This window comes from Stigmatopora nigra, chromosome 1, assembly GCF_051989575.1.
Source record: "Stigmatopora nigra isolate UIUO_SnigA chromosome 1, RoL_Snig_1.1, whole genome shotgun sequence".
Classification (NCBI taxonomy): Eukaryota; Metazoa; Chordata; class Actinopteri; order Syngnathiformes; family Syngnathidae; genus Stigmatopora; species Stigmatopora nigra.
In genome coordinates this window covers 20,655,221-20,673,316 of record NC_135508.1, presented here as the reverse complement: position 1 = coordinate 20,673,316, position 18,096 = coordinate 20,655,221, and the positions used below count along the sequence as shown (strand labels likewise).

Below are 18,096 nucleotides of genomic sequence, written 5' to 3'. Positions count from 1 at the left end.
TTCCCCATATACATCCATTATTGAATGCTCTTTTCCCGTCTGGCCTCTCGAAATTCTTACGTGTGCAAATTAAAAGCGACCGCTTTGTCCTGTTGCATGAAAGTGCCTTAGTTTTGTTGTTATTGTTGTTGTTCAGGCAGAGGTCACAGGCAAGAAGTCAGCAGGTGGGAGCAGTTTGGGCTCTTGATGAGCAACGGTCAAGTCATGGCCTGTCATTGACGGTGCTAGACGTCCAACTCTACCGGTTGGCTGGCCACGATCGCCGCCAGGCCCTCCCAGTTTAGTTTGGATGCCTATCGCCGTCAACGACAGCCATTGAGTTCATCTTATTGCCGTGCACTTAATCCGATTCTCCCTTTGCGTTCTTTGATCTCTACACCCCCCCCCCCCCCCCGCATCCGTCGGCGTAATACCAGCACCGTATAACGCTAATCCTCCCTCTTTGCCGCGGATCGCTCCATCGTCCTGCTCAGCCAACACCCCCAACACACACACACACAGACACACTCACCAAGCTTGGCCCTGTTTGTGTGTAACTTGCCAACATCCCCGACTGTCTTCCCAAGAGACATTCAAACAGATGTGAACTGATTATTGGTGAGCCTACCGCTGGCGAATGTGTCCATCACGGTCCTTTTTTAAAATGACATCTTCAAATTAATTCACGTATTAAGCACAGGGTTATTGACTTATTCGCCTATTGACTCACTGAGGCAAATCATGGAACATTAAAATCGGGATATGACAATCAAATGTAGTGTAAGTCTGCTCTGTAACCTCTACTTCTCCAAATGTCATCACTATAAATGTCGTCCCAATGATGGACAGGCTCCCTATGCGCCGTTCCCATGACTTGAAATCAATGCATTATAATGGCAGGTTTGGAAAATCAATGCGCGACCACTTTGTTCCGACATGGTCAAGTGTGCGTGTGAGAAGTGGAGTCAAAGATGGTGTCGCCGTTTGCAATTTGACAGTCACACCGTGCGTCATCGCTGCCATATTGGATGTGTTGTCCCTCCATTTGTTTCAGCGAGGCATCTGTGGGTGTCTACAGGGGGACGTAAAGGTTTAAATTTGCAGGGGTGCTTAACTCTCTGCCAGACAAGTCGATTTTATTTCTTTTTTGGTATTTTTTAATGCAATTTTGTTCCCAGTTTCTCATTTTCTTGAGGGGAACTAAGCCGTCCATTCTGATTGAGGTTATTTAAATGTTGAGGTACAGCAATAAAGGAATGGCATGCATTTGTAAACGATCCCCTCGACAGTCAGTAGCAGCATGCATAATCGTCCCCGAGTGTACTGGTAGTGAGTAGGAGTGTGACGACCGTGGCAGACTTTGCAATATTGGTAAATAGCACATAGTTGTCCAGGAAATTAATATCAAGAGGTGATTTAATCTCCGGGAATTTAACGATACAGCGATATGGACCCATAATTTGATAAGATATTAATCGATCAAAGCGAAAGACAATACATGATTATTGTCATCATTTAGAAATGGTATTTGGTTAAATAATAGTTCTGCAAAATTGTCTTATATATTTTTTTCTTCGAAATAAATTACGTTTTATCCAAAGAATCTAAAACGTTTTGCATTGTCATGAAATTGCTGATTTACATCCCTTAAGTGAGTCCTAAAATAGTCAACTAAACCTGACTTGACTTATTTTGTTTCTTTATGAGAAAATGCAACAAAATGGTAACCCGCTATACAACCATATATGCCATTTCCCTTTGTGAAGACTTTTAATTTTAATATATTATTATGATGTCAATGGGCATTCAATCGGAAGCACCATTAATATTAACGCCGTCACGTGACACAACAGCTCACTTCTCTAATTCCATTTAAAACGAAGGAGAGCCCCATTTACTCTACCCAACTCAAATGTTCCTCAGCTGGATTGAATGTCACACAACTACAACCTATCACCTACACAGTGGGCTCCAAAATGAAAAAAAAATTAGACACAACTCGTTAAATAGCAACATCTTTTGCATTCTGTTCTTATTCATCTAACGATCAAATGAAGTTTGAACAAGAATCTTGATCTCTCCAATTTTTGGAAGGTTGTTTCATTTGTAATGGTGGAATGACACCAAATTGGCTTGGTGTACATTTTTTTGTTTGCGTGTTCAGATGTGTGTGTGTGTGTGGGCAAAAGCCCCAGATAGAGGCCCAAATGAACAATGACAGCGTGACGCGTCAAATCACCGGAGCTTAACAGACTGCTGCGCCACATTGTTTGATTGCCCGTTACGCGCGTGGGTGTGTGCGCGTGAAAGGGGGAATACCCCTCTACTGGGACACTGTGGAATCACGAGACTGTTGTCATGGAAACGTGACCATGGGAATTTCCCTAGTAACAGACAGGATACGCAGAGGCTGGGAAGAGAAGGGAATATCACCTTGGTGACTGTGGGAAGAACGATAGATAGAGTCGAGGCTTGTTTGAAGAGATACAGTTGAATGGCCAATAATGATTGTGGCTCATTCTTTTGCCATTGTGATTTAAATGGAAACAGAGTTTATTGATAGTCCATTTAGTAGTTGAAACTCTTGCGTCATATGTCTCTTCTTAAATAATGATGCAATTTTGGACCGTGACCTGTGGAGTGCTTGTTTTAGCCTGGCGGTCAGACATGATTATGATCAATGAAATATCCAAAAGTCAGGCTGTGCACAAAGTATGACCTTGACGGTGTGCCAGGTTAAATTTGTTCTCCTTCCGTTTCAATTCTATTTGTATGAGGTCATCTCAATTGTCGATTTTTTTTTTGGAACTTTTTTTGGGGTTGTTTTTTTTCCATCAAAGGATGAATGCAAATTCCATACTGAAATGCAGACATTTTAATGTCTACAATATAGTTTTAATGTACACGCACGTTGAATTGTGACACAGCAAGCACGTATTTTGTTGCAAAGCTTCCCGCCTCGGCTTCCCCTCCGTCCTGCCACAAAATGGAGCCGTCACAAAGATGGAACCCCCCCCCTGCCCACTTCTACCTAACTGGGTCAGCCTCACTTTTGTCTCTGTGCATCACCTTGACTTTACCTTTCTTTTCTGCTTCTTTGGCACAATCTCTGAGGAGGAGATTCCCACCATGTAACAATAATGGGTGTGGTCACGAGCATTCATGCAGATCCATTTTGTGTCTGTGATTTAAAACATTGCCACCTTATCATAGTTTCTCAAGTGGAACAATGACCAGAAAGGATGGATTAGTGGTAGATCCCTGTGAAGGATTTGATATGCTTGACTGGTTGTCGCGTCCCTCTGGATGGGGCGCTGTCACTTTGCTCGGGCTCGATCCTTTGAGAAATTGTTGGAACTGGACAAAAATGACTCGCAGGTTAACAGTACTGCATTCTCATCAGATTTAATAATGTAAAAAAAAAGTGATGAAAGTAATAGGTTCTTGTGTGGAATTTGCGTTTACTCTGTTTGCTTCTTCGATTGGATTGTATGTTCTTAATCACAGCTCTCACTAGAATATATAACCAAATAAAGACATGTTTTATTTGAATTGTGAAGGTTAATATTATCAAGCTAACTTAATCATTCTACCCTAGAACCGCAGCTGAAGGGCATAGTGACCAGGCTGTTCTGCAGGCAAGGCTTCTATCTCCAGATGGGCCAAGATGGAAGTCTGGATGGGACCAAAGATGACAGCACCAACTCCTGTAAGTCCACAAAGCACTCATGTACTCAAGCGACAAAACAATGTTGGATTTTGGAAAACAATGGCATCAAGTTAACTCATTACTTTGCCACTTAAGGTACCGTATTTTCCCGACTATAAGGCGCACTTAAAAGTCTTAAATTTTCTCCAAAATAGACAATGCGCCTTATAATATAGTGCACCTTATATATGGAAAAATGTCATTCATTGAGGGTGCGCCTTATAATGCAGTGCGCCTTATAGTCGTGAAAATACGGTAGTCATTATTCTTTGCCAACAACTCATTTATTGCCAGATATACTATGATTCAAATTGGGTTAGTTATCGTTAGCTGATTCACAACCATAGACATATAGACAATTTTCTTTTTTTAAATGATAAACTGGTCATAACTAAAGAACAAAAAAAAAGACTATAAAGAAAGTTTATGCTAAAAAAACTTTTTTTGTATGTCCAGTGCTCATGTAGTTTTAGCTTGTGGCAGGCTGTTTGGTCATGAATGAGTTAAAGAAGGAGAACATTACCATTAAAAAGATTCATTGAGAATTGTAGATAGACAAATTAGCTTGGTCCTCAATCACTGTCAATGGTAGCCAATTATTTAAAATAGACTGGATGTCAATGACACTGAAACATGATCATTTACGACTAATCTTTCAAGATTTAAAGAACAAAAAACTGCCAATTGAAACTCAACACTTTTGTAACTTTTCTTCTTACATTCCCACTACTCGCCACGAAATAATGTTTGTTGGATTTTAGAAGGGTTTCTAAAAAGCACTTTGAAAAGAACCGTCCTGATTAATGAGGACTCTGCCTTCCCTCACGCAATCAAGCCTTGATTGGATGGAAGACGCGATGCAAAAAAAAAAAAAAGTCATATCTGCTGTCAAGCCTTTCATCAGAACGTCTTATTGTGATTATATGCGCGCATATCCTTTTCAGCATAATAGAGAGCTACTTTCATGAAAGATGCACTATGTAGACAAACGCATTAAGACTCACGGCAAAAGAACATGGCAGAAAGTGGATTGTTCCTGTCACTACAGCTGCTTCAACTCTTCTGCTTGCTGTGTGCCTCATCAAAAATGTTTGCAATATCACTTGTCTGTTCAAATTCGGGTTGTCTAATGGGCTTTCAATAACGTTCACACCAAACTCAAAACAAGCATGCTCCTTTGTTTACTTTTATGTAAACTGAAGGCTCTATTTTCCAAGCCTGCATCTCTTTTGGGGGTACAAATGCATGTCTTCTACCTGTTGAGACACCTTCTAAATACATGAGCAGCTGCTTCAACGTCATTTTGAATCTAATTATCAGATTCCAGTTCTAATTGGGATGTGTACGGGTTCACGTCACCCTCCCAGTCCGATTTACGTTGCTCTTAAAAAAATTGAGGCTGAATTGTTCAACATTTTTGGGGGCTTATACAGCAATTATTTTTAATCTTTCCATGCAGCTCTGTTCAACTTAATTCCAGTGGGACTTAGAGTCGTGGCTATCCAATCAGTAAAGACTGGTCTCTACATCGCCATGAACGGAGAGGGTCACCTCTACTCCTCGGTAAGCTTCTTTAAATACCTGAACACATAAGAAGTGTAGAGTAGTACTACTGAGAAATATACAGGTACATTTAGTATGGCACAAATGGCAAGTTGTTATGTGTTTTGCAAGAAAGAAATGCTGGGGCTGAATATGAATAATTTCCATGTTGCCTTTTCAGCACACTTACCCCATCGCACTGTTTCTCCCAAATGGGGGTTTCCTATGAATAAGGGAAGCGGAGTCTCCCTCAACATACACACGCACACAACAAATTAGAGAAAACCCACCACAATGGCGTGCAGGCAGCCTCTTATTGAAATCTAGCTTCAGATTCATGATGTCAGCTCTGCTTCTCATTTAATTGGTTTCTGCAATTTGGCAGCTTGTCATATGCAGTTGAAGAGATGCTCATTAAACATCACAAGGACTCCATACGCATGTTTTGGGTCCGTTTGCAATGGTGCACAAGCCAATAAAAGTGGCATTTTAGCGGGTTCTCTTGACTCGGAGGCCATTTGCACGACAACAAGGGGAAAAATGAAAATAAATAAATAAGTAAATTTCCATTTGTCCATATCGCTTAGTCAGAGAAAGAAAAAAAAAAAGGCAATTCCACTATTACATGGGCCAACTTCAATTAAAAAACAGCCCTTATTACATCCTCATTTCCAATATAAGATTTTCTTAAAATGACCCCAAATTTGACCAACCTGTCCATTTATTTCACTCCCCGAGTCTTTCAAAAATGGCACAATTTAGTCTGGCTAGATTGAGCATGCATATACATGAAAATGTCGGAAATTTCATTTCATTTCTCCAAACAAAAACCACCAACAAAACTCTGCTCTTGCATTTCAACTTAAACATGGTGCTGTTTTGTATTTTTAAAACTATTCTCAAGCATTTTCTCATACTAATTTTATGCGTATTATTTAAAATTTGAAGGGTGGGACATAAAACTTTTCCTTTTATGCTTGATGCATGCAAGGCACTAAATTTTTATTTTTCACAAGCATTAAAACAGTTTGTGGTTTTTAACCAGTAAATAATGTTTTAACATGAATGATATTTTCTTGTCATAGACGCAGCATGAGTCGTACTTAATTTTTGCATTCCATATCAGCCTGCAAAATGTAAAAGAAAAATAACTTCCTCATTGTTTACTGTTCCATGAGATTTTTGGCTTCTTGAAATTTGATAATGGTGTGTTACAAACTTAGTTATACTTGGTCGCACTCGCCTACGGGTGCTTGATTTTAAGCATCTGGTTGTGTGTGCGCGTACATGTGCGGAGGTGTGAACGTGCCTTTTTTGAGGGTGTGACCAACAGATGGCTCCATGTGCAATGAGCTGCTATCGGATAATTATGCACCAGGCCACAAAGTGTGGATGAGCTTGGTGCGTAAATGAAACGTGGAGGAGGAAAAGAGTTTTTTCCTGGGGCACAGGTGATGAAAAAAAAAAAGCATGCAGGCTTTTTATCGTGTTTGAATCAGACTTTGTGGAAGAAGTAGAAAGAAAGTGGATTTTATCATGCTGGCTACAGTGAGACATTTCTTTTCATTCCTGACTTTCATCCATCTTTTCCACTGTGCTGCTTTAGGTGTGACTGTCACTAGTCCTGGTGGACAGATTTTGGGGGTGCAAAATCTAAAATTGAACTCAGTTTATACCTCAAGTTGATGGACTGAAGGATCCTAGTTTTTGCAACAACAAAAAAACAACCAAAAAAAACCACAACGAGAATAGTGTACATTCTCATCTCTTTCTGAAAAGGTTTATCCTCACTAGGTTTGCGGGGGGTGCTGAAGCCTATTCCAGCTGGCTTCGGGCCAGAGGCGGAGCACACCCTGAATCTGTGGCCGGCCAATTGCAGGGCACAAGGAGACAAACCACCATTCATGCTCACACTCGTTCAATTTAGAGTGTCCAATCAACCTAACATGCATGTCTTTGGAATGTGTGAGGAAACTGGAGTACCCAGAGAAAACCTACACAGGCCTAGGGAGAACATGCAAACGCCATACAGGTGGACCGACCTGGATTTGAACCCAGGTCTCCCACTGTGAGGCCAACACGCTAACCACTCACTCACTGGGCTGCCCTACAGCACGCTTTTGTTTAAAAGAATAATTTTCAAATATTGATACTCCATTAAATACGAAATAAGCACACATGACTACAATTTATATTTAAAACAATGATTTTTTAAATAATTTTGTCCAAGTACTGTAATGAAGGTAAAAGTGAATAGCCTTTTCTGCAGCTTTTGCAGTCATCATACTTTGCTTATCTGAAGGAAAAGAATAAAAATCTCACACAAAAGATTTATTTCGTGTTCAATTTTTTCCCCAGTGATATCCATGCCACAAAGTTTAAGGAGGAGTACTAAAACCTATCCCAGTTGAACTAATGCCAGTACTGTGACAATGCAATATTGACAAGATTGGATAGAACAACTCACCTACACCCTTTATGTTTTTATCACTACCAAGAAAAATCTGCTTCCAGCCAACGTATTTGTCAGCAAAATTACAAAACGTCTGCAGTGGCACTCGCTTTTTACTCCTTTTTTTTCTTTTTGTCTCGCCTCCTCCACACCAGATCCTGTTTCTGTGGAACAATTTGTTTACCCACAATTCCCCTGTGTAATTAGTGCTCTGATAATAACTGGAAACAAACACCCACAAACTGAATATATGCAGGCATACGTGTTTTCTGCCACTCTGGCTTGAAATGACAACTTTTTAAACAAAAGGGCACCCCCGATCTTGTTTCCGTTTAAAAAGCCTGAAACAATTTAGGGTGATCTTTATTATTATTAATTTTTTTTACAGCAAAAGCTGTTTTTTTAAAGCGCTTGTCCAAAGAAGCAGGTTTGAACGATGTCTCTTGTAGAAAACACATTTTCAGCAGACTTCGCAGTACTGTGTTTGGGGACCCCGCTTTACGTCACCAGCTTGAGCCATCTAGCCATCAACTAGTCTTCGACCCGTGTGGCCTCACAGTATGATGATCCCTCAGGAATAGGAAAACTCGCGACCTTTCTGACATTTAATGTTGCGCAGCTTTTTCATAGTTTGTTCTAAGATGCGAGTCATGCGGACAAGAAAGGAAACCAAATTAAAACTGGCTGAGAATTTAAGCTAATTGTTATTTTTTTTGGAGTGCAATGGACCATAAAAAAGGGAACATTCAGGAATTGGAGGACTAACACCGTCCTGCTGTGAAAATTAAAAATAATGTAGTACCTCGAGATGCGAGCTTAATTCGTTCCGGGACTGAGTTCGTATGTCGATTTACTCGTAACTCAAATGAACATTTCCCATAGAAATGAACTAAAATCAAATTAATTTGTTCCAACCCTCTGAAAAAAAGGAGTCTAAGCACTCCTTTAAATCAGATTTTTCCACATGCCAGTCACAAAATTGACTCCAAAATTAAACTAGAATAATTCATTTTTTGGGGTCTTTTTTTCAAACTATTTATGGTACATGTGTCCCGCCACCATAACCTATATAGCCAGATAGAAAAAGAAAGTAGTAAATCACATGTTTGATGGTCATCAGACAATTTTTCAAAGGAACGATCAGGTCAAGTTCACATGCTCTCTCCAAGCTTTCATATTTTTCTTAAATTGTCAACCTTGAGTGAATGTCTCATTCTACTTCATGTCATTCTGTTATGTATTTCATCAGTATAAGACCCTTCTTTATTTTTTCCTTTACTTATATAAATAAGTAATGAGGTCCTTTTTGGTCAGCAATAATTGATATATAAGATAAGTTTGGAAAAAGTAATACGAATATAGGTTTGCAACTTGGCTACTGTTATTAATTATTATTTTTATTGCAATGAATCATAAATATCCCACAATTTTCTTTAAAAAAAAATACCAATCTGTAAAATAAGCTAATCAAGCCTTTCATAATTTGAAGGAATTAGTGGCAGAAGACCAAAAATGTCCAATTTTATCAAGAAAAGGGGATTTTTCTTTAATAATGTTTGGGCTGTCTGGAACCTTGCCCAACAAGAAACATGTGACAACAAGATTTTTGTGGCCCTTTTTCCGTTTCACCCTGAATGGAACTGGCAGAATTGTATCCAGGGTTCACGTCCCAGTCAAACGTTAACATCGAACATGTCCGTGTATAACTGAGAGGCAGAAGGAAGAAGAGCAATGAGAAGAATGCGAGAGAATCTCCTGCTGTTTTTCCCCAACCGGGAGCCTGTTGTTGTCGTGATCCCGCCTTTGTGATTTCTTCTCCCTCTTCTTTTTCTTCATGTCCCAATTTCCCTCCACCCTGCGCTCTTTCATTCATTCTTTTGCCCTTCTGCTATTTAGAAACGAATGACGGGACCTCACGGTCGGTCGAGCGCCGCTGAAATGACTCACCTAGTTTGAGATTCAGCGTCAAACAGCTTTTATTCTAAAAGCAGCTTTGAAAGATGCATGGCTTCCCTGCTCAGCGCAAACACACAAAAAATCATCCTCCTCAACAAATGAATAATGAATATTAGCCCAAGGTCGAGCCTAAATATGTATTACAATCTATTAAATCCCCCCAAAAGATTGAGTGACGCTTTCAAATCAGAGCAGTCACCTACCTACGCGCGTTTGGTGGCGGCGACGGCGGCGTGCTCGTATCATAAATACAGTGTTCAATCTTCATCAACTGCCTGATTTTGTCAGCAAGCAATTATTTAGTCACATTTTGTAGCTGAGCAAATGCTCCCGAACCTCCTTCCATTCATCCCCTGGAGCCACAAGTGTGTTTGCGTGTGTACGAGTGCGCAAACACCACAATCGACTCACAGCTGCTTACCGACAGCCCTTCTTAGACTTGCCACACTTGTGTTCTAAAACAACAATCTTAAGAAGAAAGCTCTATATTAATAATATACCTTAATATACTTAAATATAGCACGTGGTCATGGCATACATTCATGCCTCATGCTCAAAACCCCACTAACCACGTACGCACATACTCACTCACTCACTCACTGACCCCTCCCTCTCAGCGCTGGTTGGTTGCCACGGCTACATTGTCGCCTCTCTTCCTCATGTTGCTATGAGACTCGGACCGGCAGACCTGATCTGAATGACAATGTGTCTGTGCTTCTGGAAAGAGGGCCACAACAGCCAATAAGAGGAGGCCCAGACAAACATAGCCAAAAGGGGCTTTATTTAGGCCTCCTGGGACATGTACTTCATCGAAACGTTTGTTAATCCGCGCAGACAGTTCATTCATGGGAGAAGAAGAGGATTACCGCCGCGCACTTGTTCTCATTGCCATTTCTTTGTTGTTTGTGGAGTTGGATTAAATTCCCGAAATGACTTGCTAAAAACTTTGCAGAGGTGGGGCTTAGGTCACCATCCAATCCATTGCTTAAGGATTTGATTAAACGTTTCCTCTCTGCGGCTCGATAAAACTTGCTCACGTACAGTGTTGCCACACCGCACAAGCGGGGAAAGCTCTGCGTTTGAGCCCTACGCCACTAGAAATGAACTGTTTTCATTTAAAGAAGACTATATATTGTGGACTAGTCTTTTCCCCTATTAGTATAAATAGCTTCCTTACATTTTGCATCATATACTGCTGCCATTTGCAATAATAGGAGCACTTAACAACTGTTTGTGTTTACACAAAAGACTTATTAGATTAATTATGAGCTGAACACACATCACCACTTCTATTTGGATGGGTAAGAATTACCCACAGATAAGGACGATAAGCATGGTATTCTTAAGAACTTTGTAGAAAAGGCCACTGCATAGGTTATATATTTAAACTTAGAATTATCAACTCATGTTATCTTTGTAAATATTTAAATTCTGCTACAATTTGGTCTTCTCCCAATAAAAATGGGAGACAAATTCAAATACAATTGGAAATACCATTGTGCAAAAATATACTTACAGCTTGTGTGTTTTCTTAAGTGATGATTAATTAAATGTCAATAGTCAGTATTTCAAAATACACATATATTGTTCTTGGAGACTAAGTAGCCACTGTTAGGGTGAGATGTACCATTCCACCAAATTTTCCATAATTTCCTCTCCTAGCCTGACAGAACAGAACAAAAGAATCAATGCAAACATGTCACCTTGGGCACTGAATTGACTGCCTGATTAAATAGCTCATCAAACCAATCAACATATCATTTTTTCCCCCCAAGTGCTGTTATATTTCCTCCCTTTCCTCCTATACATTGTTTCAAAATGATAACGTTTGGTCTTTTCATGCCCGTCTCCTTAGGAAATGTTTACCCCGGAGTGCAAATTTAAGGAGTCTGTGTTCGAGAACTACTATGTGATCTACAGCTCCATGCTGTACAGGCAGAAGGAGTCTGGCCGGGCCTGGTTTTTGGGCCTTAACAAGGAAGGCCAGGCCATGAAGGGCAACAGAGTCAAGAAGACCAAACCAGCTGCACATTTCCTGCCTAAGCCTATAGAAGGTAAAATCCCACTGAAACCACGTTGTTCTTGTCCACTTGCTATTGCCAGCGATATATCAATTTAGAATCATTTTAAAAAGGATATTGGTTGATTTTATCAATTTTACTATATATTTACAGATTTGGGGGGGGGGGGTCAGTGAATTAAAAAAAAGTATGTATGGATTTGTATGTATTTATTTTGCTCTCTCAGTTGTTCACAAAGTGGTGCACTGCGCCACATCCTTGCTTGCCTTTCAGGATTTATAATAGAAAATAAAGACACTTAAGTATTTTATTTGATCACCTTTGGAATTGATGCCAACAGTTGTTTTTTAAGACTGCCCTTTCTCCCAAATCCAAGTTTAAAATGAGTAAATAAAGTCATTGTAAAATAAAAAACAACTAAATTAATCAGTTTAGACGTAACTCTGTCTTTGTACTGTATTCATACATTTGAGTAAATAGGTTAAAGACACTTTGCAATTTTACATCATGTCTTAAGTTTATTGGAATTGGGTTTTGTATAATGCACATTAATATTTCTTCTTTTTCATCTCCTCCCTAGTTGCAATGTACCGAGAGCCTTCACTGCACGATGTAGGAGAGGCGGCGCCTAAGATCGCCGGGGTACCGCCTTCCAAAAGCACAACCAGCCAGCCGGTGGTCATGAACGGCGGAAAGCCTGTCAGCAAACCTGACAAGGAGGAAACATAGCGCACCCCTCTCTAGCCCCACTCCCCCTTTCCGTCCACAAGCAACCAGGCCAGGAAAAGTCTACAATTCTGCCACAAAAGTGACACAACAAGACTCCAAAGTTGAGAGTGGTTAACAGCGAGTACACAGCAAGCATCCCACTGCTCACGTTATACGACAGAAGTGATGTTGTAGACGGCTTAGTGCCAAAAAAGGAGGACGACAAAGTGGCAGCAGTACGACATCCCTGTCTGTGCTGGAAAGGCTTTTCCTGAAATCAAACACAAATGTGTCCTCTCTACCGGTGTTTTCCTGTGACAGTATGTTACTAAGAGGCCTCCTTGTCCACTGATCATGTTCGGTTGCCAGGTATGCTTGCCTCAGACACACACACACACACACACTATATAGATTTGAAAGAGTGCAAGAGATGCGGCACACAACGTTCTGCATCTGACCTGAAATAAAAACCCTACTGTTGGGTTTTTATTCGACAAATACAGTCAAGCATGTTTCATTGTGGGTTTGGGGACACAATAAAGCTGGTAAAAACCAAGAGTTGTGCCCATACACAACACACTTTAGTTGCTACCTCCCTGGCGAGCACCAAAAGAATGCCACCACTTCTTTCCCTTTTAGTTCTTCAAGAATTCTGGCAAAAGATGACTCGAACAAAGTTAAAGCTATGGGCAGCGTTACTGTTTACATGAAATAGCAGAGGACACCTAGAATGTAGCTGAAAGGGAACGTTATGCACTCTCAGAGAAAAGTATAACACGGTCTAATGAAGGCGTACAATGGCCCGTATATCGGATGCTTGATGTACCGTTTGGACGCTCCAAAAAGGTAACTGCATGACAACCAAGCAAAATGGTAGCCCCACACATTGATTGTACTTTGAGGGAAAGAAATCAAATCCCATTTCTGACAGTGTATCATAACCTGCTGCCTTGCAAATAACTTGATAAAGGTGGAAGGGTAAAAGTGAACAGGGTAAATTATGTTAAAGCCACAATATGTCCATGACATGAAACATGAAGGTATTGTCATGTTTTTTTTTTTGTTTAATGGTTGGTTTTAAGGACCGACCGAATAGTGCAGAAATGTTTGCCTCCCTCAGAATGTCGATGAAAGGCGATAATTCACTGTGACCGTCACATGGCTCCAATCTGTTTGAGACTCGCTCAACAACTGAGATTTTTTGTTTGTGAAGTAATCTAGAAGTTGTGTGTATCGTCTCTTCAACGAAAAGTATACTGTGATGCTTCTCGTCTTGTTTATACAAATGCACGAGAGATGCGGCTCGGAGTGATTTTAATGTTTGACTGCCGTTGACAGTGTCATACATCGAATCCATTTGAATTGCCACTCTTCCAAGTCGAATGGATTGGATGCCTGTCATCGTCAATGGCACGGAATGAGTTGAGCGGGGGTGGGTACGCCAGTGCCCACCAATCTACATGAAGTAAGATTGACATGGTTATTTGAAATGAGTTATTTAGGCATGCAGAATCCACTTACACGGCAAGTTTTAGCACCTGCACAGGGAAAATGTGGTACTATATATCAGGGCTATATAGTATGTAAGGATTTGGACCAGCTTACACTGTAAAGAAAAAACATGTTGATTGAACTGGCTTTTTTCAAGTTTTTAATGGAGAATTCAGACACGTTATCTGCTCACCATTCAAATGGACTTCAAATTATTTAAAGTAAAATTTGGAACATTTAGTTCACAACGGTAACATGTTGAATTGAGTTTTGCTTAAAAAATTTGGTTAAAAAATTGGTTGAAATTTCATGTTCAATCAGCCCCAAGTAACGTGAACTTCAGGTTACCGTATCTACAAAACACTTTTTTTACAGTTTGACTAGGCCTGCCTGCGTTTATTTTGTCTGTTTTTCCCTCTTTTACTCTTACTTTAATGTATAATAGTTTCAAGGTTTCTCATTAATTAAAAAATTGACCCTAAAAATGCCGTTTATACTATAGGGCGACTAATATAATTTGTTTCTCCTTTCACTCTACATTGTTTGGCTAGTGCAATTTATAGTCCCAAAAGTACTTAAACTGAAGTCCTACAATTAAATATTTAAAAAATTGGAAAAGCCAGTGAAGCGCATTGGCTTCAAACTTCATCCAATTAATTTATTCTGTGTAGTCCAGGTCATATCTAAGAAGATGAACACAATGAGGAACGGTTACTGTAGGATTGCGTCAAACATTTGCTTTCAGCCACTTTTTGTTTTTTTATGATTAACAGACAATCTCTCTATGGACTATAATGAAATTGTGATCTGATGCGAGGATGGGGCAAGGGGAAGTGAATTCAGAGAAAAGAATGTATACACAAAAGACAGATGAGAAATGAAGGCCAGTCGTTACAAGGCAGAGAACTATAAAGTACAACAGAGCCTGGTAGAATAGTAGTATACAACAAAACAACTTGTGGGAGTAAGAATCCAGAGAAAGCCGGTTGAATTCACCCTGTAAAAGGGCTACACACACACCTGTCCTATTGCCTAATCTGCCCCACTGAGCATTTACATCACCAAGAGATACTTTGCCATGAAGCTGCTAACTAGAAATGAACACAGCCTCACTTGGCTTCACTGTGGCGTCTCTTACGACAGCAACGACTGTCCTGACTCTTGCGCATGACGATGCATTGCACCCTCAACATGACTACGTTAGCCGAGGCCGCTATAATGGTAGCATGCCTTACTCATGTGTGAAAGTTGTAAAAGAAGAAGTATTACTACTTTCATGCACTATCCGTTAAAAAAAAACAAAATAAAATAAAAAAAACAGGAGCCTCAACCTCATCTGGTGAGATGTTGACGCTAAGTCTTATTTTAAATCAGTTTTTTATTCGTTTTTTTATTTTATTTTTTGCTAACTGGAATTTAATAATCTGTCCAAAAATAATTCTAAACGCGAGCCTGGCATATAATTCGATTATATTTTTTGCATTGCAATTTCTGATATAGGCTGTTATTATTGCAGTGTTAAAATGTAAAATGAGAGGTCTAAGATGGCAATGATAATGCTCATTTTGTACATTTATCTTCTGAGTCGCTTTATCCTCACTAGAGTCGCGGAGGGTTCTAGGACCTATCCCAGCTGACTTCGGGCCAGAGGTGGGGGACAACACCCTAAATCGGTGGCCAGCCAATGGCAGGGCACGAGGAGATGGACAACCATTCACTCTCACACTCATACTAAGGGGCAATTTAGAGTGTCCATCCAGCCTACCATGCATTTTTTGGGGGATGTGGGAGGAAACCGGAGTACCTGGAGAAAACCCACACAGGCCCGAGGAGAACATGCAAACTCCACACAGGTGGACCAACCTAGATTTGAACCCAGGACCCTAGAGATTTGAGGCTGACACACTAACCTCTGGCTGCACCGGTTCTGTGCCGTTCATACAGTGTTTTCTATTCGAACCCGCTTTAAATGAATAATTACTCATCCATAATGTGCATTGATTGAAGTCTATCGCCATTTTTTTTTTCCATTTGCTCGGTATTTGTTGGAAAGATTTTACAGCAAATTCTAAAATAATATCCGCAAAAAAAGATAACATTTTTTCAGCACATATTTAGTACTAAAGTTAGCTCAGCCTTATGCGCTCAGATTCCAGCAGTGGTTCTTTGTTCCGGATTAGAATGAGCACTCTGTAAAGATAGCCACAAAGAAAGAAACAATGCCATTTGACTCATCAGACCAGCTTGATCTTCTCGGTAGCAGGTCGTCAGCGCCCGTAGCCAAAAACACTTGACCGTAGCAGACGCACATGACCGGATGTCGCTAGGTGACCTCATTTTTCGTACGGCACATTTCGGTCAATAGTTTGCGTTCTGCACCTGCGCAGACACACTCACTCTTGGGCTTCAAATTGGTTAAAAAAAAAAGAAGAACAAAAAAAACAGTGTCATGTCAAAATGTGTCACGCGTATTTATGCTGTTGTCTCAATGGGAAGTCGTTGTAGATTGTCTGATCCGATACCGTTTGGCTTATATAGTGGAACCTTCTAGGGCAAAACACTGCTGCGTTTTTGTACTATTTGCAATTCCACATCATTAGATAAATGAATAACTTGTGCCTGTAGTGGCGCAACTTGAGATCATAATTAAAGTGAGCATCAAAGGAATAAACTTCCTAAAAAAACAACAACAAAATAACACAAACACTCATTACAGAAACAGCAGCAGCCTCAACGTGAGGTGTTCAGAAAACAAAACAAAAAGATTTCAAAAACAAAAGAAAATTTTCGCTAGCACCAATTTTCCGTCCCTCCATTTTGAACCTGATTTTAACTGGCACAGGATTAATTATGGATGGTGGTTGGTTATCCAATAATGTAGGTCACATGGGCATACCTGTCAACCTCAATCGTTTGCTTGCCTTATTAATGATTGCAATTCCCCTTATTAAGCAATGATTAACCGTACAAATGCAACGTGGCACAAATTTACTCACATAGGGCGCACTTAAAAGTCTAAAATGTTCCCCAAAGTGGACGGTGCGCCTTTTGCATGCACTAAATTCAACATTCTGTAGATGTCGACTTATGACACTGACAGCTTGACTGTCTGGATACATTGCTTGCTGACTCGCTATGTGAAAGGGGAATGCACGTGTGCTTATCATGCTTAAAACATGACAATATTAGCAGCCATACATGATGTTTTTGTCTGCCGAGATGATCTGGATTTGAGTCAAAATGGGAAAAACGGGATTGGATTTATGAAAAAACCTACATAAAAGTTGTTATACGGCATAAACTATTTGAAATGATCAAAAACTTATAAAATTTGGGATAAAATCAGAAGTTGACAGGTATGTATGGGAAATGGGAGACCTTTTCACTGCGTACTCAACACTAAAAAATATGTCAAAATATGAAACATTTGTTTATAATTATATTTGATTTGGTCCCTTGCCTATTTTTTCCTTCCATATAGAATACTACTAGTCTGCTTATGTTTGTCTCTTTAGATTTCTATAAATCATTGGCCTATCTTAAGAATACTTTCTTTAGTAATGCACTGTGATTGGTCCAAAAACGTTGCTTTTGTGGTGTATTTCTCCATAAACATGACGGTTCTCCGATGCCTTGTTATTTTCCTTCAAACGCTGTGATAAAAAGCAAAAAAAGCGTCCCATAGAGTTTCCCCATGTAGGACAACTGTTCACATGAGTAATGTTCCACTGTATGGGCCAATTTCAAGTCTTTTGGCCAGTGTTGTGCTTGTCTTTTGTAGACAAAATGTGGATCTTTGCCGTGTTTTGTAGCACTTGTGTAATGCTGTAAAAGGTTGCTAGGAAATCAGCAGAAAGCCCTGACAATCATGTTTCTCATCATTTCATCAGGATAACCTGGATTCAAAGTTGTGAGAGATTACATTCAAATGTTGTGTGTGTTATTCACAACAAATTTGCTGCTGTTGAATTAGTGAACAATGTTCTGCAGTTCTTAACATGGAGCATTTGTCATGTTTTTGATTTGAGTTGAAGATCTTCTATGTACTGTTGGGATGCATTATTGTCATTATGCGGCACTCCTCCTTTTTTTTTTCTTCTTTTACCGGGAGGGAATCTTTTTCATGGTGCACTTCAACTCTGAATTATCAATCATCTGCTTGTTGGGTCAGCACCCGGGGGAATGCGGCTTTTGAAGATCTCTCAAACGTATTCAAGAATAATTGTGCGGCACGGACC

General features: G+C 40.0%; 1 protein-coding gene across 2 annotated transcripts in view; it reads left to right on the top strand.

Moving 5' to 3' along the window:
- Positions 1 to 17,404, top strand: part of LOC144196650 (fibroblast growth factor 14-like) — a 29,876-nt gene extending 12,472 nt beyond the window's left edge. For both annotated transcript variants that reach the window (XM_077717011.1, XM_077717020.1), the window contains exons 2-5: positions 3,578 to 3,688; positions 5,148 to 5,251; positions 11,494 to 11,692; positions 12,240 to 17,404. In XM_077717011.1, the coding sequence (XP_077573137.1) occupies positions 3,578 to 3,688; positions 5,148 to 5,251; positions 11,494 to 11,692; positions 12,240 to 12,388 (563 nt within the window). In that variant the 3' untranslated portion in view covers positions 12,389 to 17,404. The remainder of the gene's footprint in view (positions 1 to 3,577; positions 3,689 to 5,147; positions 5,252 to 11,493; positions 11,693 to 12,239) is intronic.
- The last annotated feature ends 692 nt before the right edge of the window (positions 17,405 to 18,096 follow it).